The sequence below is a fragment of the Rhagoletis zephyria genome, unplaced genomic scaffold (genome assembly GCF_001687245.7).
Source record: "Rhagoletis zephyria isolate East Lansing unplaced genomic scaffold, Rhagoletis_zephyria_1.1 Rzeph_scaffold_00613, whole genome shotgun sequence".
NCBI lineage: Eukaryota > Metazoa > Arthropoda > Insecta > Diptera > Tephritidae > Rhagoletis > Rhagoletis zephyria.
The window spans coordinates 178,970-202,445 of NW_016157697.1; the positions used below are offsets into that span (position 1 = coordinate 178,970).

The 23,476-nt window shown below is 36.1% G+C and overlaps 1 protein-coding gene across 9 annotated transcripts in view; it reads left to right on the forward strand.

The window, feature by feature from the left end:
• The window catches only part of LOC108360710 (probable multidrug resistance-associated protein lethal(2)03659), an 87,231-nt gene extending 71,830 nt beyond the window's left edge, over positions 1-15,401 (forward strand). For 7 of the 9 annotated variants that reach the window (XM_017613115.1, XM_017613114.1, XM_017613116.1 and 4 more), the window contains 13 exons: positions 349-563; positions 2,205-2,336; positions 2,436-2,653; positions 4,658-4,914; positions 6,949-7,803; positions 7,874-8,151; positions 10,117-10,858; positions 13,151-13,505; positions 13,585-13,815; positions 13,881-14,398; positions 14,665-14,679; positions 14,751-14,911; positions 15,008-15,401. In XM_017613115.1, the coding sequence (XP_017468604.1) occupies positions 379-563; positions 2,205-2,336; positions 2,436-2,653; positions 4,658-4,914; positions 6,949-7,803; positions 7,874-8,151; positions 10,117-10,858; positions 13,151-13,505; positions 13,585-13,815; positions 13,881-14,398; positions 14,665-14,679; positions 14,751-14,911; positions 15,008-15,272 (4,212 nt within the window). In that variant the 5' untranslated portion in view covers positions 349-378 and the 3' untranslated portion in view covers positions 15,273-15,401. The other 2 variants (XM_017613119.1, XM_017613120.1) reach the window with 2 other exon arrangements.
• Positions 15,402-23,476: the final 8,075 nt, after the last annotated feature.

Below are 23,476 nucleotides of genomic sequence, written 5' to 3' on the forward strand. Positions count from 1 at the left end.
ACCAACAACCACATGATCAAGTGAATTGATTTGTTATAGCTGCGCTTGATTGTGTTGGCATAACAAAAATGAAAAATAGTGGAAAATAAGCAAACGATAATTTACAAGACGTCTTAGCGCGGTGCATGGGCAACTGGCTGAGTCAGTGGGATCGTCGGTTCGAATCCTACTGAAAGAAGTCTGATGAGGAAATGTGGTGATTTCCGAAATAGCTATCACTTCTACCATTTTTTCAAATTGTTGTTGATTTTCCACAATAAATTTTTCATTTAAAAATGGCCTCGAGCTCATTATAAAATTGTTGAATCAATTACAGTTTTTATTCACTTTTTTTTCTTTTCATTACAGCTTTAGCAATACTGTGATCATTGACGCAAAATGGACAGCTCACGCAAGCCGGAAAAATTAAATCCTCGCCGTCATGCCAATATATTTTCGCAATTACTTTTTGTTTGGGCCATACCATTGCTCTATAAGGGGTCCAAGCAAGGTTTAAATACCGATGACTTAACCCAGTGCCTACCACAAGATTGTTCAGAAGATTTAGGAGATCGTTTAGAAAAGTAAGTAAAGATACTAAGAAAGAAAAAAAAATTGCATACAAATTAAATATGAAATACTTAGACTCAAACTAAAAAATACGCGCCATCAAGAAATTAAGTGTTTAGTGCCTGGTTAGAAGAGTAAGGCTGTTGGAACCTGAGGCAATGTGGTCATCGTATAGTTGGGTTAGAGAAAGAAATAAGCATTATCAGTTAAGATTTTTCTCTTGAAGGGGATGGAATAATCCTGCCTATTGTTATTTGCAACGGGCCCTGAGTTTGTCATTATTCAGTACATGCGACCCAGTGTATGGAGATACCCCCCAGATGCCATGAAGCTTTATTAGCATTGTCAGTTCTGAGTTTTCCAAGAAAGTGCTTGTGTCTGTCCATGGCTCTCTCGTAGGAAAGCTGGGTGTTCTTCTTTCCAAAAGCCATTCCAAGTATCAATTTGTTATAAGGGACCAAAAAAAAAGGGTAGGGATTTGTCAACTTTCTAAAGAAATATCTGTGCTCTGAACTCCGATCGTCGTGACACAATCCAAAATATTGCTTCTTATTCGATCCTACAGCAGCGTATGTATGTCGTGATCGGCCTCAGACCACAAGTCTTACTTAAAGTTCGCCGCATTATCCGGAGACTCTCAGCGCTCGATTTACCTTCTGTTTGATGTGAGCCTCTCTTGTCAGCTTCGTTTCAAGTGTTACGCTACGGTTTTGGTTAGAGCGATTTTTATTCGTTTCTCATTTTCTGGTGAAAAGGCTTAGGTTAAAACCAGTGTGGAATCGAAGCTGCAGCCGAATCGCTAGCGATTTCAGTTTCATCTTCGGCTTTGTTTCTACTCTGGTTTTTACCATAGGTTTACGCCTCTAAGCAAGGCGAAAGAAATGACTAGAGTTGTAAGTAATACCCCGCAACGCGTACTATTCATTCATTATTTCGGATCCTTTGTTCTCTGCACAAACTTTCCTGAAAGGCTGTCCTGATACCAAACATCATTCACGTTAGGTAGGATATGATCGAGATCTAGCATTTCCGTTAATAGCGATTCCTCAATCGCTCTCAGGCATCCTTGTTATAAGGCTATCTTCCTTTCCTCATAGTTAGCAATCTTGTAGATAACATGGAGTGGACAATTTTTATGACTCCTGCAACATCAAAAAAGACCCTTTATTTGACCCAAACCTTTCGACTCGGCATACTGAACGATGTCCATAATCCTCCGCGAAGGAGGTCGGAGTATGAAATCGTATGGCAAGTAAACCGAGACTACAATGGTACACGTCGGCGTATATATATTATGGTAACGGCATCTTGGGAGTAGAACTCTCTATGCATTGCGCATTCGACCGAACGCGGCACTATAATGCTTGCGAGCGAGGTCTTTCTGTCTTAAAGGAAGTTACCCTGATCCTTGTTTATGAGCCACAAATACATATAAAAATTGTGAGCCTCTGAATTCAGATACTTCATGGAGATTAACTTGGTCCTAACGAAAACTATTAATGCAGTAAACATATTTTCTTAAGACAGATAGAAATTAGCAGCATTAATTAATTATTCATATGACATTTGAGAAGTGAAGGCAAGCGAAAATAATCATTCTTAAATTAAGTTAAATTCCGACTCCATCATTATCTTTATCGTCTTTATTCTATCAGCAAATGGTACAGTGAAGTGGAGCGCGCACATCGCAAAGGACGCAGACCACTGCTGCGTAATGCAATACTTCGCACATTCTGGCTACCCGCCGTAGTTGATGGCATCATATCGCTCATTTACATCATAATTAAGTAAGTTTATGGAGGAAATCAAATGAATTGCTGCATCGCACAATAATTTACAGGCATATAGCGATACTCCAATGCAATTTCTTTGTTTGCATTTCGCAGATCACTCATACCAGCCGTGCTAGCGCAACTACTGATGCAATTTCAAAAGCAAAATGCGCCCACTTCAGTTCGCATGACGAATGTCACCACGGGCACAGAAGATGTGATAGCAAATGCCACAAGTCGGACAGTGCGTTCCATTGAGGCAGCCGCCATGAAAAATATGTCATTGTTATCGTTGGTCACTGATATTGGTGTGGGTGCGGGCAGTGGCGGTGGTAAGTGTTTATAGTTGAATAAATATCTAAGCTTAGTTAGTAGAGAGCAAACAATGTTCACTTACACTTTCAAAAAACAAATACTCCAATGTAAATATAGTACATACATATGTACATTAGGGTGGCTGTATTTTCATTGAAGATTTTTTTAACTATGCGGATAGGATATAGAAGTATTCTGACAGAGCAATTCTGGCTAAGATAGTAAAAGGTCTTTCGTAAGACAAATGAAAGACAGATGGCAAGATAGTTCGAAAGACTTTTGTTAATTTAGCACAAGAGTCTTAGAAAAAAGCTCTCTCCATTACCACTCGTGGTGAAAATCTATTTTGAAAGAAAGCACGCGCCGCTCCAACAGTCGCAATGGCCGAGTGAACAGAGCACGGGCGTGCCATTCGGGAGATCCAAATTCGATTCCTCGGACGGCGAATTTTTTGTATTTATTTAATTTTTTTAATTTAATTTAATTTTTTGGTACTTGTTTTATGTAATCCTTTCCTTTAATTTAATTAATTTTATTATTAATTTAATTTACTTTTAATTTTTAGATGTTATAATTTTAAGAAAATATTTTTTAATTTAATTTGATTTTTAGGAACATATTTAATTTAACCTTTTTTAAATGAATTTTTTCATTTCTAGTTTAATTTTCTTTAAATTTTTAGATTATATTATTTACAAAAGAAAAATACTTTTTTTAATTAATGGCTTTCAGGAAAAATACTTTTATGTTTTCCTTTTTTAATTTGATTAATTTTTTCTTTTTTTATTTTATTTAATAATATTTTTTTGTTAGTTTTTATCTACCTATTTTTAATCGATTTCAAAAAAAAAGGAGGATCGTCGGATTAGATATTTTTTTAAATAGATGTTACCGCATTACTTTGGACCACGTTGACCCATTTCTATAATTCTTTTTCTTTAAAGGAAAGGTGTAACCTCAAAGGTGGTCCTATACTAATTTATCGGCTCATTGGATCATGAAGAAATTAACGATAATCTTAAATTTTTATATGAGAATTGAAGTCGGTTTTATTTTTGCTTAAAAATTACTTGTTTTCTTTTTCGATTTAATTTTTTTTTTAAATTTAATTTTTAGATTTTATAAATTTTTATTCAATTTTGAAGTTTAATTTTTTCTTTTTCTAATTAAAATGTAGATTTTGTAAATTAAAAAATATATATATATTTTTTATTTCAATTAATTTTTAGTGTTGTGAAATGAAAAATATTTATAATTTAATTTAATTTATAAAGAACTTATTGCTAAAAGCCGAACAGCATAACACTAAGACTTCCTTGTTAGCAGATCTTTCAATTAGCCTTTCGAAAAACAGTAAAGAGCTTTCAAGATGGTTGCCAGAATTGGCAATAAAATATTAAAATTTGCCACTACTGCGCCCTCTGGCGATTGTTTTAAGAGAAATTTGAGTCTAGAAATGTATTTCTCATACAAAAAACCCATTATGCACGAATTAAAAAAAAAATATTAAATATTGCTTTGTAGAAAAAATAATTTCCGCAATTTGACAAGCCCGAAATTGTTTTTAGATCCATGGTTTTTCAGCAAATTGGCTCGAACTTCAGTAGAATACTCCAATGCCATCCCGCTTAGTAAAAAAAAAAATGTACCCGCCCTAATGTATATAAATTTTCCGTTGATGACTGCATCTGCGCTAGAAACTATGAGGAACATGCTTCATTCCGTAACTGAAATGTTCTTTCTGTTCTTCTTTCAACTACATATGTATGTATGTATGTATGTATATTGTATATTGTGGCAGAATTAGAGCAAGCGACAGTTGTTGCTGGCGTGAGTTATCACTAGACAAAGCCACACATTTGCGTCTATTGAATTGTATGCCAATTAGCCAATCATCAATTGATTGGTTGGTTGGTTAGACTAAATTGATTGCGTGCCACATGCATTGCTGTTACTCGTCAATAGGAGCATTTGATTTTTTTGCATTCACTTTGTTTTATAACAGCCTTTCATAATTCCAGCATCTTCTAACACGATTGGTGTCACCGGAAAGTCTGCTACTAATCCACTTTTGCTTGCCGATAATTCATCAACGCCAGCTGAATTGACAGCTATCGAAGATCCGTTTTTATTCATATTAAATGATATTTATTGGTTGAGCGCCATTCTGGTCATATCTACATGGATCGGATGTTTCCTCATTCATCATGTGGATTTGCGGCAGAGATTGATGGGAGCACGCATGCGTATTGCATGCTGCTCGCTGATCTACAGGAAGGTGAGTGCGATTTTGAAAAGGCTCTTCTGTGACTAAATAGTTGTTAACATGGTTTTATTTCATAACTTTAAGTTCGTTACGATTACTTTTCGCTATGAAACATTAACGCCTGGTCCTATGAAATGCGTTATGAACATCCTAAGATGTGTGTTGATTTTTTGTAATTTTATTGCAGCGGTCTGCCGCATTTAGTGCATAAGAAACTTATGCTTATATGAAAAAAAGTGCAAAAATCCGTCAGCAAAAAAAGGAAAATCATTAAAAAAGAACGCAATTTTTTTGGCCGCTTGAAACTGGACTTCACCAAATTAAAATTGTATTAGCTGCGTACTGTAAAATGTTGTAAAGATTCAGATTAAAAAGCTCGAAATCTTGATGAAAATTTGCTGAGTTTTTCAAAATTTTGTATAAAGTTTGAAGCTTTGATTTATATGGTCTTGGTTAAAACTTGAACAATGTAAGAAAAATAATGTATAGAAAATGTATGCAAAAACAAGTAATTTTTAAGCAAAAAACAAATCGACTTCAATTTTTATATAACAACTTAATAAAACCGTTATTTCCTCATGACCAAATGATCGGATCTAAATCAAATAAGTAAGCGACGTAAGCACGTGAGGACTGCTTTGAATCACTGAAATCATCAACCCCTACTATAGTCAAATATATCACATATAAATTTTGGTCCCGATTGAAGTCGATTAAGGCGTGTAGCACAGAGGTCAAAATTCAGATTACCCTTTGAAGATGTTTTAATCGAATCCAATCGGAACCAAAATTTATATGTGGTACCCCGACTTTAGTAGTGTCTATTTTGGGTGTTAAATAAAAAAACAATATATTTTAAACTTTTTGAGTCGAAAGAGGCTCTGTACTTTGCCCCTGTGCGACACGCCTTGACCGTCTCCAATTGGAACCTAAATTTATATGTGATATCTGTGACCTCGATATTACCGATTGAGGTGGTGAGATTGAAAAAAAATCTTTCATTTGATATTAAGGTCTACCCTAATCTACATATAAATGATTAAGATCTCATCATTTACAAAGTTTTCACAGTTACATACAAACATACATATAATTTTATTTCATTTCTTTTCATTTGGACGGGCTCAGTACACGACTTTTTCATAACCACTTCCGGATTAATTCAAGACTATTTCAGAATCATTTCATGCCTTGTTTCGAACTAGCCCTAAATTATACCGAAATACGCCCAAAACTTTGCTCAAGAGGTTCTGAAAAAGTCGTGAACTTGTCCCGAAAGGATTTCGGACACGTCCCGAAATGATCCCAAACTAGTCCTTAAATGTTCTTGAAATAGGCGCGAACCAGTCTCGAAGCTGGCCTGAACTAGCACCGAAATAAAGATACACTAGTCCTTAGCTAGACTCGAATTTGCCAGAACTAGTCCCGAAACTGGCCTGAACTAGCACCGAAATAAAGATACACTAGTCCTTAGCTAGACTCGAATTTGCCAGAACTAGTCCCGAAACTGGCCTGAACTAGCACCGAAATAAAGATACACTAGTCCTTAGCTAGACTCGAATTTGCCAGAACTAGTCCCGAAACTGGCCTGAACTAGCACCGAAATAAAGATACACTAGTCCTTAGCTAGACTCGAATTTGCCAGAACTAGTCCCAAAATATGTGTGCAATAGTTCCGAAATGGTCCTGAAATTGTCCTGTACAGGTTCCGAAACGATCGAAAAGGTGGTAAACCTGTCCCGAAACAATTACTGAAACGGTCCCAAAATGGTCCCTTGTTAGTCCTCAACTAGGCCCAAAATGATGCCGAACTAGTCCCGAAATGTTCTTCAACCGGTCCCGAAATTGTCCGGAAAAAGTCCTCAACAGGTTCCGAAATATTTCCGAACTAGTCCCGAAATGATCCTAAAATAGGCAGGAACTAACCCCGAAATAGTTCGGCTGGGTTAACGCATATTTTACCCATACCGAGAGCCAAGCTACCAGAAGCCCTAGTTATCTCTTTAGTCTTACTAACAACAATATTTCAATTCTTTTCTTTTTCAGACGCTTCACCTCTCGATGCGCTCAGCTGGTCAAACTCCCGCCGGCTATCTAATCAATCTGCTCTCTAACGATGTAAATCGCCTCGATTATGGTTTTATATACATGCACTGGATCTGGATAATGCCATTGAATGCCATGCTAATTTGTTATCTCATTTGGTTGCGCATTGGTTGGGCCGCCGTTGTGGGTGTTGTAGGCCTTCTACTTAAAACCATTCCCGTACAAACTGGCTTCAGTAAGTTGTCTTCGAAATTGCGCATGAAAATCGCCGAACGCACCGATGCACGCGTTGGCATCATGAATGAATTGGTTCAAGGAATACAAGTGATTAAAATGTACGCCTGGGAGAAACCCTTCCAGGCTGTGGTGGGCGAAGCACGCCGACGTGAGATCAAACAAATTCGTTATGCTTCCTATTTGCGTGGCTTCTACCTGAGTACGATGGTGTTCACTGAACGTTCCACACTCTACATCACAATCGCATCGGCGGTATTGATGGGCAGTGAAATTTCAGCAGATATTGTATTCTCAGCGGCAAGTTACTACAATATACTGCAATTGGTTGCGGCTATTTGGTATCCGCTCGCAGTGTCATTCGGTGCCGAGGCATTAGTATCGCTAAAGCGTGTTGAATCGTTTCTACTGCAAGAGGGACACGATGAGAAGGTGAACGGGCTGACACATAGGAAGGGCGAACCTAAAGGAGATGAACGTGATGCCTCCACAGCAATTGTACTCAAACAAGTGAATGCGAATTGGGATTTGTCGAAGCCGCAGCTTACATTGCAGAATATAAATTTGGAGATGAAGAGAGGACAATTGTGTGCTGTTATCGGGCCAGTGGGTGCGGGAAAGGTGCGTTTAAATACTTGATTGTAATTCAGTGAAAGAATGGTGTTAAAACTTATATATTTACGTTTTCTAGAGCTCGTTACTACAGCTACTGCTGGCCGAATTGCCAATCACAGATGGCGAGGTGGTTATACAAGGCGAACTCTCTTACGCCGCTCAGGAGCCATGGCTATTCACCGGCACTGTACGCAATAATATACTCTTCGGCGAAACTTACGATCGCAAGCGCTATCAGGAGGTGACTAGGTGTTGTGCACTCACTACGGATTTCCAACAGCTGGCCAATGGCGACAAGACGATTGTGGGCGAACGTGGCGCATCACTGTCGGGTGGACAGCGTGCACGTATCAGGTAAGTTGATGTTGATGTTGACCTTTAATATATTCATTCGAGTGGCATTTTCAAAACGATTATGAGGCGCAGATATAGCCGTTAGGTAAAAGTGTAATTAATTTCAATAGAAAAATTCCATGAAGTAGTAAAATGTTATCTTTGAATGGTCTATGTATGTACATTAGACTGCATCACTCCCCATACAAACAAAAAATCGGTACTGTTTTTCCACCGGAATTATAAAATCTATTATATTTTAAGACTTTCACCGAAATATTTCGGAAAAATATTAAGTTTACGTGAGCGGGCCGATTTGAAATACCTCCAAAAATTTATTTTTTTGTGAATAAAAACAGTTTTTTTAAGTATTTTTTGCAAAAAATCACCTTAGGTGACAAAACAGTTTAAGCTTAAAAAATTTGCATAAAAAAATATTTAAAAAAAGTTTTCAACGGAATCGCAATAATAATTAATAAAGAAAAAATTGGGACGTGAAAAAAAATCCTTTAAGAAACTATTTTTATTCATAACAAAACTCCATTTTGGGAGGTATTTTCCAATCGGTCCAGATCACTTAATCTTAATATTTTTCGAAATTTTTTTTTTGAAGTCTTAAAATATACTAAATTTTGTAATCCTGGCGGAAAAACCGAAACTTTTTTTGGAGATGCAGTCTAATGTACATATGTATGTCACATTTCAAACCTTTGTGTTCTGTTTTTAAAAACCAGCCGTGTTGTGAAATACCTTTCCCAAATATAAATAAATAGAGAAGCGATAATCTAACAATTTTTGTTTTTTTTTTTTTCTTATTTAACTTAATGTTTATTATAAAAGTATTGTTTAGTATCTAACAAAATCTATGTATGTAAGTCGAAATATCCAATTTTGTACGAGATTTATAAAAATTTCAAATTTTTTTTCAGAATTAAAAAAAATCTAGGTATGCAGTTTTATAGCCCATTAAATGTTAGTATACCACTGACTTTTTAGCCTGTCACAGAACTAAAATTTTCTACTTATAAAAATATTTAGGGCAGTTTTTAATTCAGGTCTCCAAAGGTTGAAATATGCATGCGGCGAATAAAGTTTCTTCTCTTTTGCATATTTAGTTTTTCAAGGCGCATCGCGGAGGAATACCATTTATTGCACTGAAATGAAATATTTTACGCTTTGTCGGTGCATTTTTTTAATGGCTTATCTCGCAGATGGCTTACAAAACCTTCAACCTATGACATATGCGATTGTCATTGCGAATACAAATATGTAAATGTTCTATGCAATTATCTTTTCCAGTAAATTTGAAAAATGTTTTGTTGTTGCTGCTTAAATAATGAATGCTGTAAATGAAAGATTAGCAGCCAATAACGCAAAGTAATACGTTAATATAAAACATCACTAACCTCAAAAAACGTATTGCGAAATATTCCACTTTGTTCATCAACGTCCTCCTTCAGTGAAAAATTCTTTCCAATGATCCACTAACTGGTTCGAGAGATACGAGGTTTGACTTCTTGGGCAGCGGATATTTTTCTTCTTTTTTCTTTTTTTTAATTTAAATAATTTTTAATTTTATAAAACAATTTTTTATTTATTTTTCAATTAATTTTTAGAAACTTATTGTTATTCTTCTTTTTTTTAATTTTCAGAATTTATTGCTATGNTTTTAATTTTATAAAACAATTTTTTATTTATTTTTCAATTAATTTTTAGAGACTTATTGTTATTCTTCTTTTTTTTTAATTTTCAGAATTTATTGCTATAAAAAACTATTTTTTTAAGTTTCACTTAGTTTTGTTTAAAACCCAAATGTTGAATTTCATTAAATTTTTAGGAACTTATTTTATTTATTTTTTACCTTTTCAACGTATTGTTGTTTCTTTTAAATTTAATTTTCTTTTAATTTTTAGATTTTGTTGTTTTAAAAAGAAAAGTATATTTGTATACTCACCATCTCTTTATATTTCCCTAATATCTTTCCAGCTTAGCACGTGCCGTCTACAAACCCGCTTCCATTTATCTGCTCGACGATCCACTTAGTGCTGTGGATGCGCACGTTGGTCGTCATCTATTCGACGAAGTAATCGGTCCACGTGGCCGTTTGGCCACCGAAAAAGCAACGCGCCTTCTCATTACCCATCAAGTACACTTTCTTACCGAAGCCGATTGGATTGTAATTTTAGAAAATGGTCGCATCTCACGTCAAGGTACCTACGAAGAATTGTCCAATAGTGATTTAGATTTTGCTAAACTACTTGAACGCATAAAGGAGAAGGAAGATGAAAGTGAAAATGAATCGGTCTTATCACATGATCTGAGTAGCTACGAAGATGAGGATATACCGTATATTGATGGTGTGCGTGATGGCTATCAATCGCTGCGTCGTACCAGTGTTAATGATGGCTCCCTAACACGCAAATCGGCTAGTCTGGCCATTAGTTCGGAGCAGGATCTCTCCGAAGATTCGGGCATAGCTGAGGATCAGGCGAAGGGTGGAGTTTCTGGTCGTGTTTGGTGGGAATACTTTCATGCTGGTAGCAGCCTGTGCGGTTTGATCTTTATGACAATTGTCATGCTAATGTCGCAGGTGGTTTGCAGTGGTTCTGATTATTTTGTAAATATTTGGACACAACAAGAATATTTGCGTTCGCTCAGTAAGCCAACGACTTTTACAACATTCGAGTGTTTGTACATATATGGTGCACTCATTATTGCTGTTGTTGTGGTAAGTTTAATAGAAAATAATATCTACATAAATATTATGTAAGACAAATTAAGAACGCCGGTTCTGTTGATGACAAAAGTCTTTAAATTGTGTAAGAATTTCTGCGAAATATGANTGCTGTTGTTGTGGTAAGTTTAATAGAAAATAATATCTACATAAATATTAAGTAAGACAAATTAAGAACGCCGGTTCTGTTGATGACAAAAGTCTTTAAACTGTGTAAGAATTTCTGCGAAATATGAATTTAAAACTTTGGTGATTGATGCATGGATTTTTCGGTAAAAAAAAAAAACTATCACCTACGATGTTATTCAAGATCAAGCGACAGAACCAAATCAGATCCTAATTGATAGAAAATATATTAGTATTGATGTGTAAACATCTTTGCTCTCGAAATAGGAAAAATTTGCGTTAAGCCCAGGAGAAAATTTCTAACTGCTTTTGGTGAAACCGAGAAAAACTTTGTAATTGTGCTAATCAACTGTTCAAGCACCACTGCTCCTTTATATAGTACGGGACAAGCTCGGGACCAGTTAAAGACTTTTTTGGCTTTAGTTCGGGCTCAGTTGATTTCGGCACTAGTTTGGGAGCAATGCAGGACTTTTTCGGGCCAAGTTCGGAACCAGTTCATTTCGGCACTACTTCGGGCCTTTTGCGGGTCTATTTCGAGGCTAGTTGAGGACTTTTTCGGGATGATTTGGGGGCTAGTTTAGGCTAGGAATTTTTCGAGACCATTTCGGGACTCGTTTGGGATACAGATTTTTACACATCAAATTTCACGAGTATCTGGTACTGACGCCATTTTCCAACATTTGGTGTGCTCTAATTTGCAAAATAGTTCTGTTAGTTAGCAAAGCTGACGGTTACACCTTGAAGCTACTTAACTAATAGATCCTGTCTAACCCGGTAAATCCACAAAAAAAAACAAGTCGTCAAGCCTGTCTAAGGGTATATCCAGGAAACGGGCGAAGTTGTGTCAAAGTAAAGCAGTTTTACGAGGGACAACTCGAGCTCTGGCATGCGTAGGTATGGCCGAACCTGTGCTTGAAGATCCATGAGATGACTTCTGAAAAGCCCGAGAGGAAGCGTGGCTTCAAAGAGGGGCCTGCGGTAAGGTCCCAGCAAAACTACTTGCCTAGCATAATGTGGCAGCATTTGAAAGTTTAAAAGATGCTCAGGCAACATCGAAAGGCCTCGGGTGGCAAACCTAATTGCCGCGATCTAACAACTGATGCTTCATTCATTGCGTTTTAATTTGTAGTACCCAGTAACCACTTAGGTACAGCATAATTTAAAACCGGTCTCTCCATGGCCTGGTATTTTGCCAAACAAAACTAGGTTTCGTTGTTGTTGTTGTTGATCCCCGCCTAGGTCGGTTTGACAATCAATCATTGCGGTCAGGCGTAACTAACGGTAAACCCAAGAAACGAGGGAGAGGAAGAGGGGTGATAGCTGAGCGGGATTGAGCTTTAAAAATATTTAAATATTGGCGTTTAATATTTTTCTACAGTATTCTTGACGAATATACATATATCGAGCCCTAACCACAAAAAAGGCGTAAGCAACATTTTTTTGTTTATTATCTTTCTGATGCAGAAATGTTCCTAGAGTATCTAGATGCGTTCCTGCATTAAAAAAATAATTTTGAAAAAAAATGTCGCTTACGTCTTTTTGGTGGTTAAGGCTCGATATATTAATTTCTTTATGTACATAAGAATTTTAGAATGAATTTCGAGTGTCAATAAAAATTGGAATATTTGTTTCGCAAATCATCGTCTTCTGATAATATATGTAAATTCTTTTTTTTTGTTTTTAATTTTGTGGCACACTCTTGAAACTTCACTGGTATGTTGCTTGTGATGCCAACTTTCATTCCCTCTAGCATGAACATTCTTTTTGAAAACTTCCCAAATTATATAATTTTTTCGAGTGACAGTGAAAAATTAGTAATTTCGGCACTTTTTCGCCTAAATAAACGATTTAAGGCAAAAATTGTTCAAATACTTGATTTAGATTTTATTGGACTTGGTTCTGGAACTCCAGTTTTTTCTAGCAGGAGAAGGGAGTGACACTAAAAAAGAACAACTCGTAAGATTTGCTCATATATTATTTTTTTGTGTGTGTAACATTTTCTGTCGCACAGTGTAATAGAGCGCTGAGAGCCTGAAAAACGTTGAGTTTCTGAATTGCTTCTAACTTTAGGCACGTTTTTTCCTAGATTTTTTTTTTTCAAATAATAAACATGATTTACTGCTAATCTTTCCCTTCCCTCTCTCTCTCTCCTCCATACAGATGACAACCTTCCGTGGCTACCTCTTCTTCAAGGTTTGCATGCATGCGTCCAAAGTGCTACACGATCGCATGTTCGGCTGCATACTGCGTGCGACAATGCGTTTCTTTGATACAAATCCGTCCGGCCGAATTTTAAATCGCTTCTCCAAAGATATGGGCGCCATTGATGAATATCTACCGAAGGCTATAATGGATTTCATACAAATTGCATTAGTCATGTTTGGCATATTGATTGTCATTACTGTCGTCAATCCCATACTGTTGGTATCTATCTTCATAGTCGCTGTGGTTGATTACTGGGTGCTGCAGCTGTACTTGCGGCCATCACAGGATCTCAAGCGTTTGGAAGGCATATGTGAGTGTGCTTGTGTTGTATATGTGGTAGCAGATTTCTGAATAAAAAATTTTATTAAAATTTTTCTCACCTCATGCAGGTCGCAGTCCCGTATTCTCACATCTCTCCGCTACACTCTCTGGCATTGCGACGATACGCGCGCGTGAACTGGAAGATGTGGTAGCGAAGGAGTTTGACGGTCTGCAGGATGTGCACAGCGCTGTTTGGCAGCTAACAATGGCCTCAAATACAGCGCTGGGCTTGTGGTTGGACTGTGTCAGCTGCTGCTTCCTAGCCTCGGTGACGTTCAGTTTCACGCTGGTAGACAGTCGTAAGTGCACTCAAATTTGAATTGATAAGTTCACTTACACACACTCCATATTCTGTCACTTTCAGATACATTTAGCGGCAATGTGGGTCTGGCTATTTCACAAGCTATGATTCTTACTGGCATGGTGCAATATGGCGTTCGACAAGTGGCCGAATCGCTGCAGCAAATGACCAGCGTTGAGCGTGTACTACAATATACTGATCTCGAACAAGAGTCTGAGAATACAAAACTGCCACCGGGCGATTGGCCCACACAGGGACAGGTTGAATTTAAGGATTTGTCACTGCGTTATGATCTCAGCAATCCACCCGTACTGAAGCACTTGAATATCACCATCGAACCAAGCTGGAAAGTGGGCGTGGTGGGACGTACTGGCGCCGGCAAGAGCTCACTCATTGGGGCGCTCTTTCGACTTTCGCATCTGGAGGGTGACATTCTTGTCGATGGCATTGAGACGGGCAGTATTTCGCTAGAGTCACTGCGTTCCAAGATTTCGATTATACCACAAGATCCCGTACTATTCTCCGCCACCATACGTTACAATTTGGATCCATTCGATAAGTATGGTGATGCTGATTTGTGGCNTGTTTGAAATGCAACCGTGGACGCCAGCTGGCAGCGAAACTTGCAAATTCCTGCAAATTTGCGTTCGTGCAGAAATTTGCAAGTTTCTCAACATGAGAGAGAATTTGAGAGAATTTTTTCTTACTCTCTGATATTTTGAGTGTTGGATAATTCTTGCTGGATTTTCGACGAACAAACCTATTTTAAATAACTTTCCGTGGATTTATTTATTTATATAGGTTGAACTGAAAGGCGCCGCACCGAGCTTGGATTACATGGTGACANCACGCGCTAGAAGATGTAAGTGAAACGTTTTTATAACGAAACGTTTTATTTTAAATAACTTTCCGTGGATTTATTTATTTATGTAGGTTGAACTGAAAGGCGCCGCACCGAGCTTGGATTACATGGTGACCCAACGCGGCAGCAATTTCAGTGTTGGCCAACGTCAGTTGCTATGCTTGGCGCGCGCTATATTGCGCAACAACAAGGTGTTGGTACTGGATGAGGCTACAGCCAACGTGGATCCACAGTGCGTATTCAGAAAAATTTTTTAACTTTTTTTTTTTGCAAGACGTTTCTTTATTTTACCTCTGCTCTCCCTCTCTCTATCTCTATTCTTGCTTAGAACTGACGCCCTCATTCAAACCACCATACGTACCAAATTCAAGCACTGCACTGTGTTGACTGTGGCACATCGCCTGCACACCGTCATGGATTCAGATCGTATACTCGTTATGGATGATGGCCGCGCACGAGAATTCGATATACCGCATTTATTGTTAAAGAAACAGGGTGGTGCCTTACGACAGATGGTAGACGCTACTGGTGCCGAAGCAGAATCATTGAAGAAAATTGCCAGCGAGACATACCATAACATGCAGCATGCGTGAGCGTGTGGGTCGGGGGGAGGTGGGGAGAGTAGGTGAGAGTTTGAAAAACAATCGAATGTATGTACGCAGGCAGGGTGTAGCGCTGTTTTTGTTAGCTACATTTTTGGTTTGAAATGTTAAAAAATTAAATCGTTAATGAGTAGGTTATAAAAGTGAAACTGCCTTAATCGAATGGTACATTTTCGGGAGAAGTTTACCAAAAATTTCAAACATAAATATATACATACATATGTATATCCGTTAGACCGTACCAGAAAAAATCGCTTACACCTTTGGATCTAAAGTATTTTTTCAAGGCAATTTCGATTTTTTTTTTTTTGCCAAGCGTAGGGGTCGCCTTTTTAAATTTTTTGACATATCTCTTGTCTCCAGGAAACAGCTCCGTTTGTTCCAGAGTTCATTGACCGGCAACCTAATCTCGGGAAATAAAGGTCGCCAAAAATAATTAAACCGAATGTCGGCCAAAAATATTTTATTTCTAAATTGCCTTGAAAAATTTCTTTAGACTCGAAGGTGTACGGTGAATTTTTTTTTATTGCCTATTACGGCCAAATGCCCATACTTATACTCAAATACATAGCTGCCGTTTTTTAGTAGTTACTTTTAAAAACCATCAGTCAATCATCTAAAAATGGTGCAAAGTGATGCGAAATGCTAAAATTACCATTTCTTTTTAGATACATATTTGGCTCAGGAAAACAATACACAAATCGCACACCGCCTTCAAAAGAGGCAAAACTCAAAATTACAGAAAATACGAAAAACTATTTCTTAGCATCTGATAATCATATGGGCAAAGAAGACTTTACCTTAGGTATTTTTTAACTAATTATAACAAAAATTTGCTTCACCTTTTGCTGAAAGGTAAATAAAAGCGCTGTCTACATTTTTAGCGCATAAATTTAAAAATTCTAAATTTAAAGTTGTGACTCTTTTGAATACGGTGTGCGATATATTTTCTATAAAATACATAAATATGTATATACATATTTTATATTTTATGCCGCTACAGAAGGCAATGCAAATTAATAACTTTCTTAAATTGAAAAAATCAAGCTCTATATTTTCAAGACATTAGGAGTGTACTCGTACGCAAAACTATCTAAAGTTTTAGAAAACTTTTACTGGTTTTAAGTTCTCGTACCCAAAAAACTTGCAAAGTAGGGGAAATTGAGAGAGCAAAATGTGATAGAGAGCTGCAAATTTCTGCTGGAAAAATTTTTACCAGCGAAAACTTGCAAATCAGAAAATTAGCTGATCACAAACATATGTTTGTAAATAAACAAAAGAAAATATGACCTTTTTGAATTATTTATAGCAAATTTTATCATTAATGCTAGTATACAATGAAAAAGAGAGTAAAGTTATTAAGCACAAGGTTTGTTGAGTTTATTTTTAGTTAATTTACTATTGAACTCCAGTTTGTTTACTTTAGTGTGTGCTGACTATGGTTGCCGTATGTCATTTTTCATTTGTACCATAATTTTCATTTAAATATACCAAAATAGATAAAAATGCAGCAAGCTGAAATTTTGTTGGCCGAATTTGTCAGTTTTGGTAGGTTGATTGTTGAAATTAGAATTTTATAATTTTAAATGTACATTTGTAGATATCTAAACGGTTTTTCGATTCCAAAAGTATGCAATTGTATAAAAATTCAAAATCAGGGAAAATGTACCAAGTAGAAAATAAATGCTGACAACTGTGGAAGTGATCAGATGTTTCGAAATCTGCAAGTTTTTGCATGTTTTGCCTTCTCGCACCTCTGTGGATATTTTGTCTCTTTGAGAGCGAATGCTGCTAAATTCTCAGAGTTTACGCTAAATACGAGTACACACCTATTGACTGAACGGCTAAAATTTTATGGAAAAGGTTTGGAGTTTCAAAATTTTTAGTTTTTATATAAATTTGTAGAGTCCTCAAAAAAATATTATATTCCACAACGTTACTCCTTACTTTTGGCTGTTTAATCTTCTTAAGGTAATTTCGGGTTAATTAGAAATCCGTCTACCAAAGTCTGAAAAGAATCGATTTTGAAAACAAAAGAATAGTCAGAGCCTTTCTAAATTTAACAATGCAAATGAAACTTCAAAGAAAGTTGTATAAGTTTAGGAGTCTTTGCATTTGTAAATAATTTCGAGATCAGCTAAAATTCTTGACTATATGGAATTGCAGTCTGTGTTTGTAATTTCGTGTCAAAAAAAATATCAAATATATAAACAAAAATCAATAAATAGTGCAGTGGCGTGCCACAAATACACTGGCATATCGAATGCCCTTCCCCGGTGCAAAATGTATTGTGTGATGTTACACTCAATCCTGTAAAAGGGCATGTTTTTTGCCTTCTTGTCCGTGTCTAGCTCTTGCAATTCATAATATTGTCGTTTTAAGCAACTATCAGATTTTCAGGGCAACCATTACCGCTGATAAATCTTCAAAGGGCACCTGGTAATTTTTTTTACACTTTACATGCATGGTATTAAATTAAATAAATTTGTTTGACAATTCCGAAATTTAGAGTCGTTTTATTCAATTATGGCATTTATATCTACATGCGTCCTCAAGCTTGCCCATCCCTGACATAATTTATAATTTCTTTTTGCTTTTAACATTTGAATAGAATTTCATACAAAAAAAATGTTTAGCAGTTTTTTATTGGCGCCTAAATTCCGATTCATGCAAGATTGAAAATGATTGGATTCAGTCATTTAGAATCAATTTTAGTACATAGGTCCTACTTACTTATTGAAATTTTAACAAGAAACAAGAAATATACATACTTACCGCCACTATTTTTTATGCAGCGAAATTTCGTATACATATTATTATTAGTTTTAAACTTTGTATAAAATTTCAAAAAATTCATCACAATTTTAATCAACATTTTTCATAAAAATATTTGGGAAACTTTCGGGTATGCAGTTGCATAGCCTATACAATTTTAGTATAGTTTGAGGTGGCCCAAATTTCTCGTAGATTTTCGAATATGTTTTTTTTTGTGCTGACGATCTGCCCATTTTTTCCAGTAACGCTAAAAAAAATGTTAAAAATCAACCAGAAAAATTTTTAACTACGTCATACTAAAATTAAATAAATTAAAACTGTATGCTCGAAATTTTCCTACAAATTTTGATTAAACAGTTTGAAATTTGTATGAAAATTTGATGATTTTTTATAAAATTGTGTCAAAGTTGTAAATAACAAAAGTGTTTTTTCTTAAAAAATAGCTAAAGACGCTTTTCCGAGTCATCAATATGAGCATATTTGTTTCAAAATATTTTTTCTTAACGTGTCAAAATCGATGATCGTAGCTCTAAAAGTGATTTTTCGAACATTAATTATGTACATATTTTTCATTGTAATTAAAAAACGCGCCCTGCGAATTACTTTTTTGTAAACTTAAAAAAAGTTTGAAAATTTTGGCGTTGCTGAGAAATTAGTTAAAAAGAATCTGCTATACAATATTCCCTCCACCGTTAAAAGGAACTCGAAATACATACTTATAATGAGTTTGCTTCGTAATGTTTATTTTTTCTACACCAAAAAGCCTCAACACACAAAATACCTCAAAAAATTTGCGGTTAACCTCCGCGTAATGAATTCTCCTACTCTACCTCCCACCTGATTGATGCTGCAAAAACGAATTTCACAATCATTTACAACACAAAACAAAGCGTACTAGAATTTTATAGTAGTAGTTATTAAGTGGTGCTTATATGAAAGTACGTACGTAAATATTTTTTTTTTTTTATAAATATACGAACTTAAACTATTTACACAGATATATACATATGTATGTACATATGTCCATACGTGGGTACTAGAATATTATATAGAAAATAAAATTCAGCATTAAATATGCCATTTTTAGCAAAAGAAGAAACATGTTACTTAAGAGTATATTTTTAGAATATTTTCAGAACAAGTGTGTACTAAATTTTTCTTTTTCTGAAATTAATCGCCTGTTTTTATATAAATTTCATTTTATTTTCATCAAAAGAATATTGACTTAATTAATGTGGAAAATTGTGTTATTGAGTTGTCGAACAATTATTTAAAACTCTATTTTTTAGTTTAAAATCAAAATATAAGCAAGTCTATATAATTATTAGACATTTACCAAAAACGTTTGAAAAGTATATGCTAATCACATACTTAATATACGAAAAATTATTGCTTTTAATTAAAATAAAAAATCAAATCGAAAGCATTTTGCATTTCCACTAAAACTTCCTTTCTTACTCAAAAATCCTTTTACTGTTAACAAGGGAACTTTAAATAAAAAAAAAAATCTTACTTAATTTTAAAACTAAGTTTTACTATATATCTTGTGTGGTTGCTATAGTAAATTTGTATGCGTGTAATAAATATTTGATGTATTTTTATAACTTTTTGTAATGAATAAAATAAAAATACAAATATGTACGTATTTAAACAAGTATACTTATAGCATTGTTCTATTAGAAACAAAATAGCTGAAAAGGAACCTTTAACAACAACGTTTTAGTATTAAAAATTTTTATTTCAGTTAGTGATCAGCGTTAATGTGTCGTAGCTTGCTTTTATTTAACAATTTTTTTTTTTTTAATTATTTCTATAGGTGAACATTTTTTTTAATGTGTCTCAATAAAAGTATACATATATGAACACTTATTGTGTCATATAATAGCTCATTGTTATATTTCAAAAAAAATTTTGCTGTTAAAGCGAAAGATACTCCATTTTACAAATGCTCATTTATATTGAATTTGATTTTTTAAACACCCGCTTAAAACTGTTTTCTTGGGGCCAGTTTTTCAGTGCACGGCCGTGGTTGAGACTCATTTTAAACGCCCGATCTGGCTGGTTTGAACTGAGATTAGCCAATCAAACGTCAGACAGCTGTTCAATTTAAACTCAGTTTACGTAATCTAAGTTTAAACTGGCACTGAAAAACTGCCACATTTTATTAAAATAATCGATTAAATTTAATTAGACTTTTGAGCAGTTGGCAACCCCTTTCAAAAATATTTTCGAAATGAAGCTTTTTTCAGCGTGTTTTGTTTGACATTTATATTGTCACATTTTATTAAAATAAACGATTAAATTTAATTAGACTTTTGAGCAGTTGGCAACCCCTTTCAAAAGTATTTTCGAAATAAAGCCTTCTTATATATCTTTAGTTTGACTTGACATTATTTTTTAATGTTTCATTTACCTTATTGATTAAATTTAACTTGACTTTGAAACAGGTGGCAGCCCTCCGTAAAAAAAATGTTCGAAATAATGCTTTCTTATACCACTTTCGATTGACATCCATATTGCAAAACTTTATTTAACTTATTAAAAAAGGAGATTTTACTTTTAAATACTAATAAAGCTTTTAAATCTCGTTCGTTTTGCATACATATTGTAAAGTTACGTAACATCTCTAGTTTGATGTCTCAATGTTTTCATTTAGCTTGTTAATTAAATTGATTTTGAATTTTTGAACACGTGGCATCTCTTAAAAGTATTTTTGAAATAAAGCTTTCTTAAACCTATCCCGTTTGATACCCATAATAAAATATTTCGTTTAACTAGTCAATTAAACCGATTTTAACTTTTTGAATAGGTGGCAACTCTGTTAAAGGATACCTTAAAAATACATCATTTTTGAATCCCCTAGGTTTGGTTACCCACATTGTTGTGATATTTTATTTAACATATACATAACTGAATCGATTTTAACTTTTTTTTTAGCAGGTAGCATACTCCTTTAAAGATAATTTCGTAATAAATCGTTTCGAAACCCCTTCTCGTGTTACACCCACATTGCTGTTAATCCAAGCCTTAGCCTATCTGTGTGCCGAACATCCGTGAAATACCTCCAGCCGTTTTACCGTGAAAGACCAACAACCTTGCTCACACACTCGCTCACTCACAAACTTTCACCTACCTAATTTTATCTATTCGAAAGCCGTTTGCCCGAGCCCCACGCCCCTACTTGGTTACGCTTAGGCTACTGGGCCTACAATTAGCAATCGACAAAGAGCCAAAGTTTCTACATCTGTCTAGTGTCTAGTTTGCTAAATCGACGGCATTGTTTTTTAACATTCCCTCTGATTTGTGTAGAAACGACTCATTATTGGTAAATGTATTCGTCGATACTACGGACGTCCTTTCGTCAATGTGAGCCCTCCACTGGCCAGCCAGCTCAACCAAACCTCCTGCTTAAATGATTAACCCGCTTATTTTAAACAATAAAACTTAAAAAATAAAATAAAATCAAGGAAATGAAATAAGGTGTGTTAGGTCCATTAAATATATTAACAACCAATTTCTTAAAAATGTTGCACCAACCAGGAATCGAACCAAATTCCTACCTAGTGGAAGTACGCATCTCTTACCACTCGGCACCTCGAGCATGTACATATTCGTATGACCGTATCAGCTCTTCGCTGCCTTTAATATGTAGTTCACAGGGTAGCCCATCTGCTATCAGGGCTTTGAAAGTGGTCGGGCTGAAGTTTATACCAAAGACCGACCGGCGAAAGTTCTGAAATCTTTTCCAATCATTTCAAAGTAATCATTCCTGTGAGTTTTGTCCGAACAAAACAAATTCGCCCGAATTTTCGGACGAAAATAAAACTCATGAAAAGGCTGATTTACACTTTAAATTACCTTTCTGCTCTCCTCGATATAAGAGGGGATTTTAATAGCGTGCTTGCGGCAACAATTCGCAGATCTTTTCGAGAGACTGTGGTCGAAACGGACTTAGTTAAGCTACTACAACTTGCTGGTGCTGCTGGTGAGAAGAGGCTGTTGCGTAATTGGCCCTCGAGTAGTGGACCACGACTCGCTTGTCGTCGAACCCCCCATCTGACAGTATTCACCTGGGTTCTCTGGGCTCTGGAAGCTGACGTAGAAGCCTAATATTGAGGAGAGAGCGAAGAAATCATCAGAGACAATCAACTTCTGCAGGAGGGCAATTGGTAAAAAATTGGCTCTTTCTACTAAGGTGAAACCACAGTTCAGCCCATAATGTTTTATGGAGTTCTCGATTGGTGGAATGTACTAGATAAGAGCGTCATTGGAATGAAGTATTCACTTAGAACCGCTTCTAGTATGGCACTGCTGCTACAAGGGTTGCGACCAGATTTAGAGGCACGGAGTGCTTAATGGATTCAGAACTCAGAAACCATGGTATTACTTGAGACTTCGGCTTTATGCCTGATATCACGGATCACTGCGCAGCTAGGCTGGCACGAGTTTGCTCTTTCTCCACTCACATCTGCCTTAGGATGGTAAGACGGAAATTGGAAGTTAGGAGAATGCATCAATGAACTTCTACACGGATGCGCCGAACCTTGACTGAAGGGTTGATGGAGGGGTCTTTTGTATGGAGCTTTCTATCAATTTCAAATTTGGGCTTCCTTGATCTAGTGTTCTCCAGGCACATATAGCTGTCATTAAATTAGCAATCGTTTGGCTGCTCAATTGCGCAATATCGCCTAGGAAAATAAATTAGGGCCCGAACCGCGGCATTCGATATCGAACGTAACTTGAATCGAAATATGATTATTAGATCGCGGCATTCGGTAGCGAGTATGCTTCGCCCATTTAAATTGTATGTATTGTGGAGAGAGCAGCTGCCATTTTGTTTGATTCGATTCGAAATGAGTAATCACTCGATGCGAACGCCGCGATTCGGGTCCAGGGCTTTGGGTTCGGTCTCGGTGCACTATAAGGTGGTTGGGGAAGGCTTGACCTCTCGTCCGCTTTTGCCTGATTGTTTCCTAGCCAGACATGTATAGGTAAAGGAAAGTAAGGGAAAGCCACAAAAAGTTTGCCAAAAATATGTGGTGAAAACAAACAGAGGCAGTCAGCTGAAAGAATATACGGAACCGCCAGGTTTAGGGTTCCTGTTTTTTTTTTGGTTTAGAACAAAATATTTTTATTTCTGTGACCTGCTCAGAGAGACAAATTTTTTTAGACTACAGACGTGAGACAGTTTACCACTCAAAGTCTGTATTTATGACTAGATTCAGCTTACTGAATACTGGCATAAACATCACTCCGGATCCTCACTGTCGCAGCCGCTTGGGGGCGATCCTTTTGAACTGGTACTGACGAGTGCTTCGGGACAGTCGGGTCTACGTAACCGGAACGACCCAGATTTATATCTGGCCAAGGACTGTCCAAAAGTCTTTGGGGAGTTTGTATGCTGTTACAACAACAGTGCT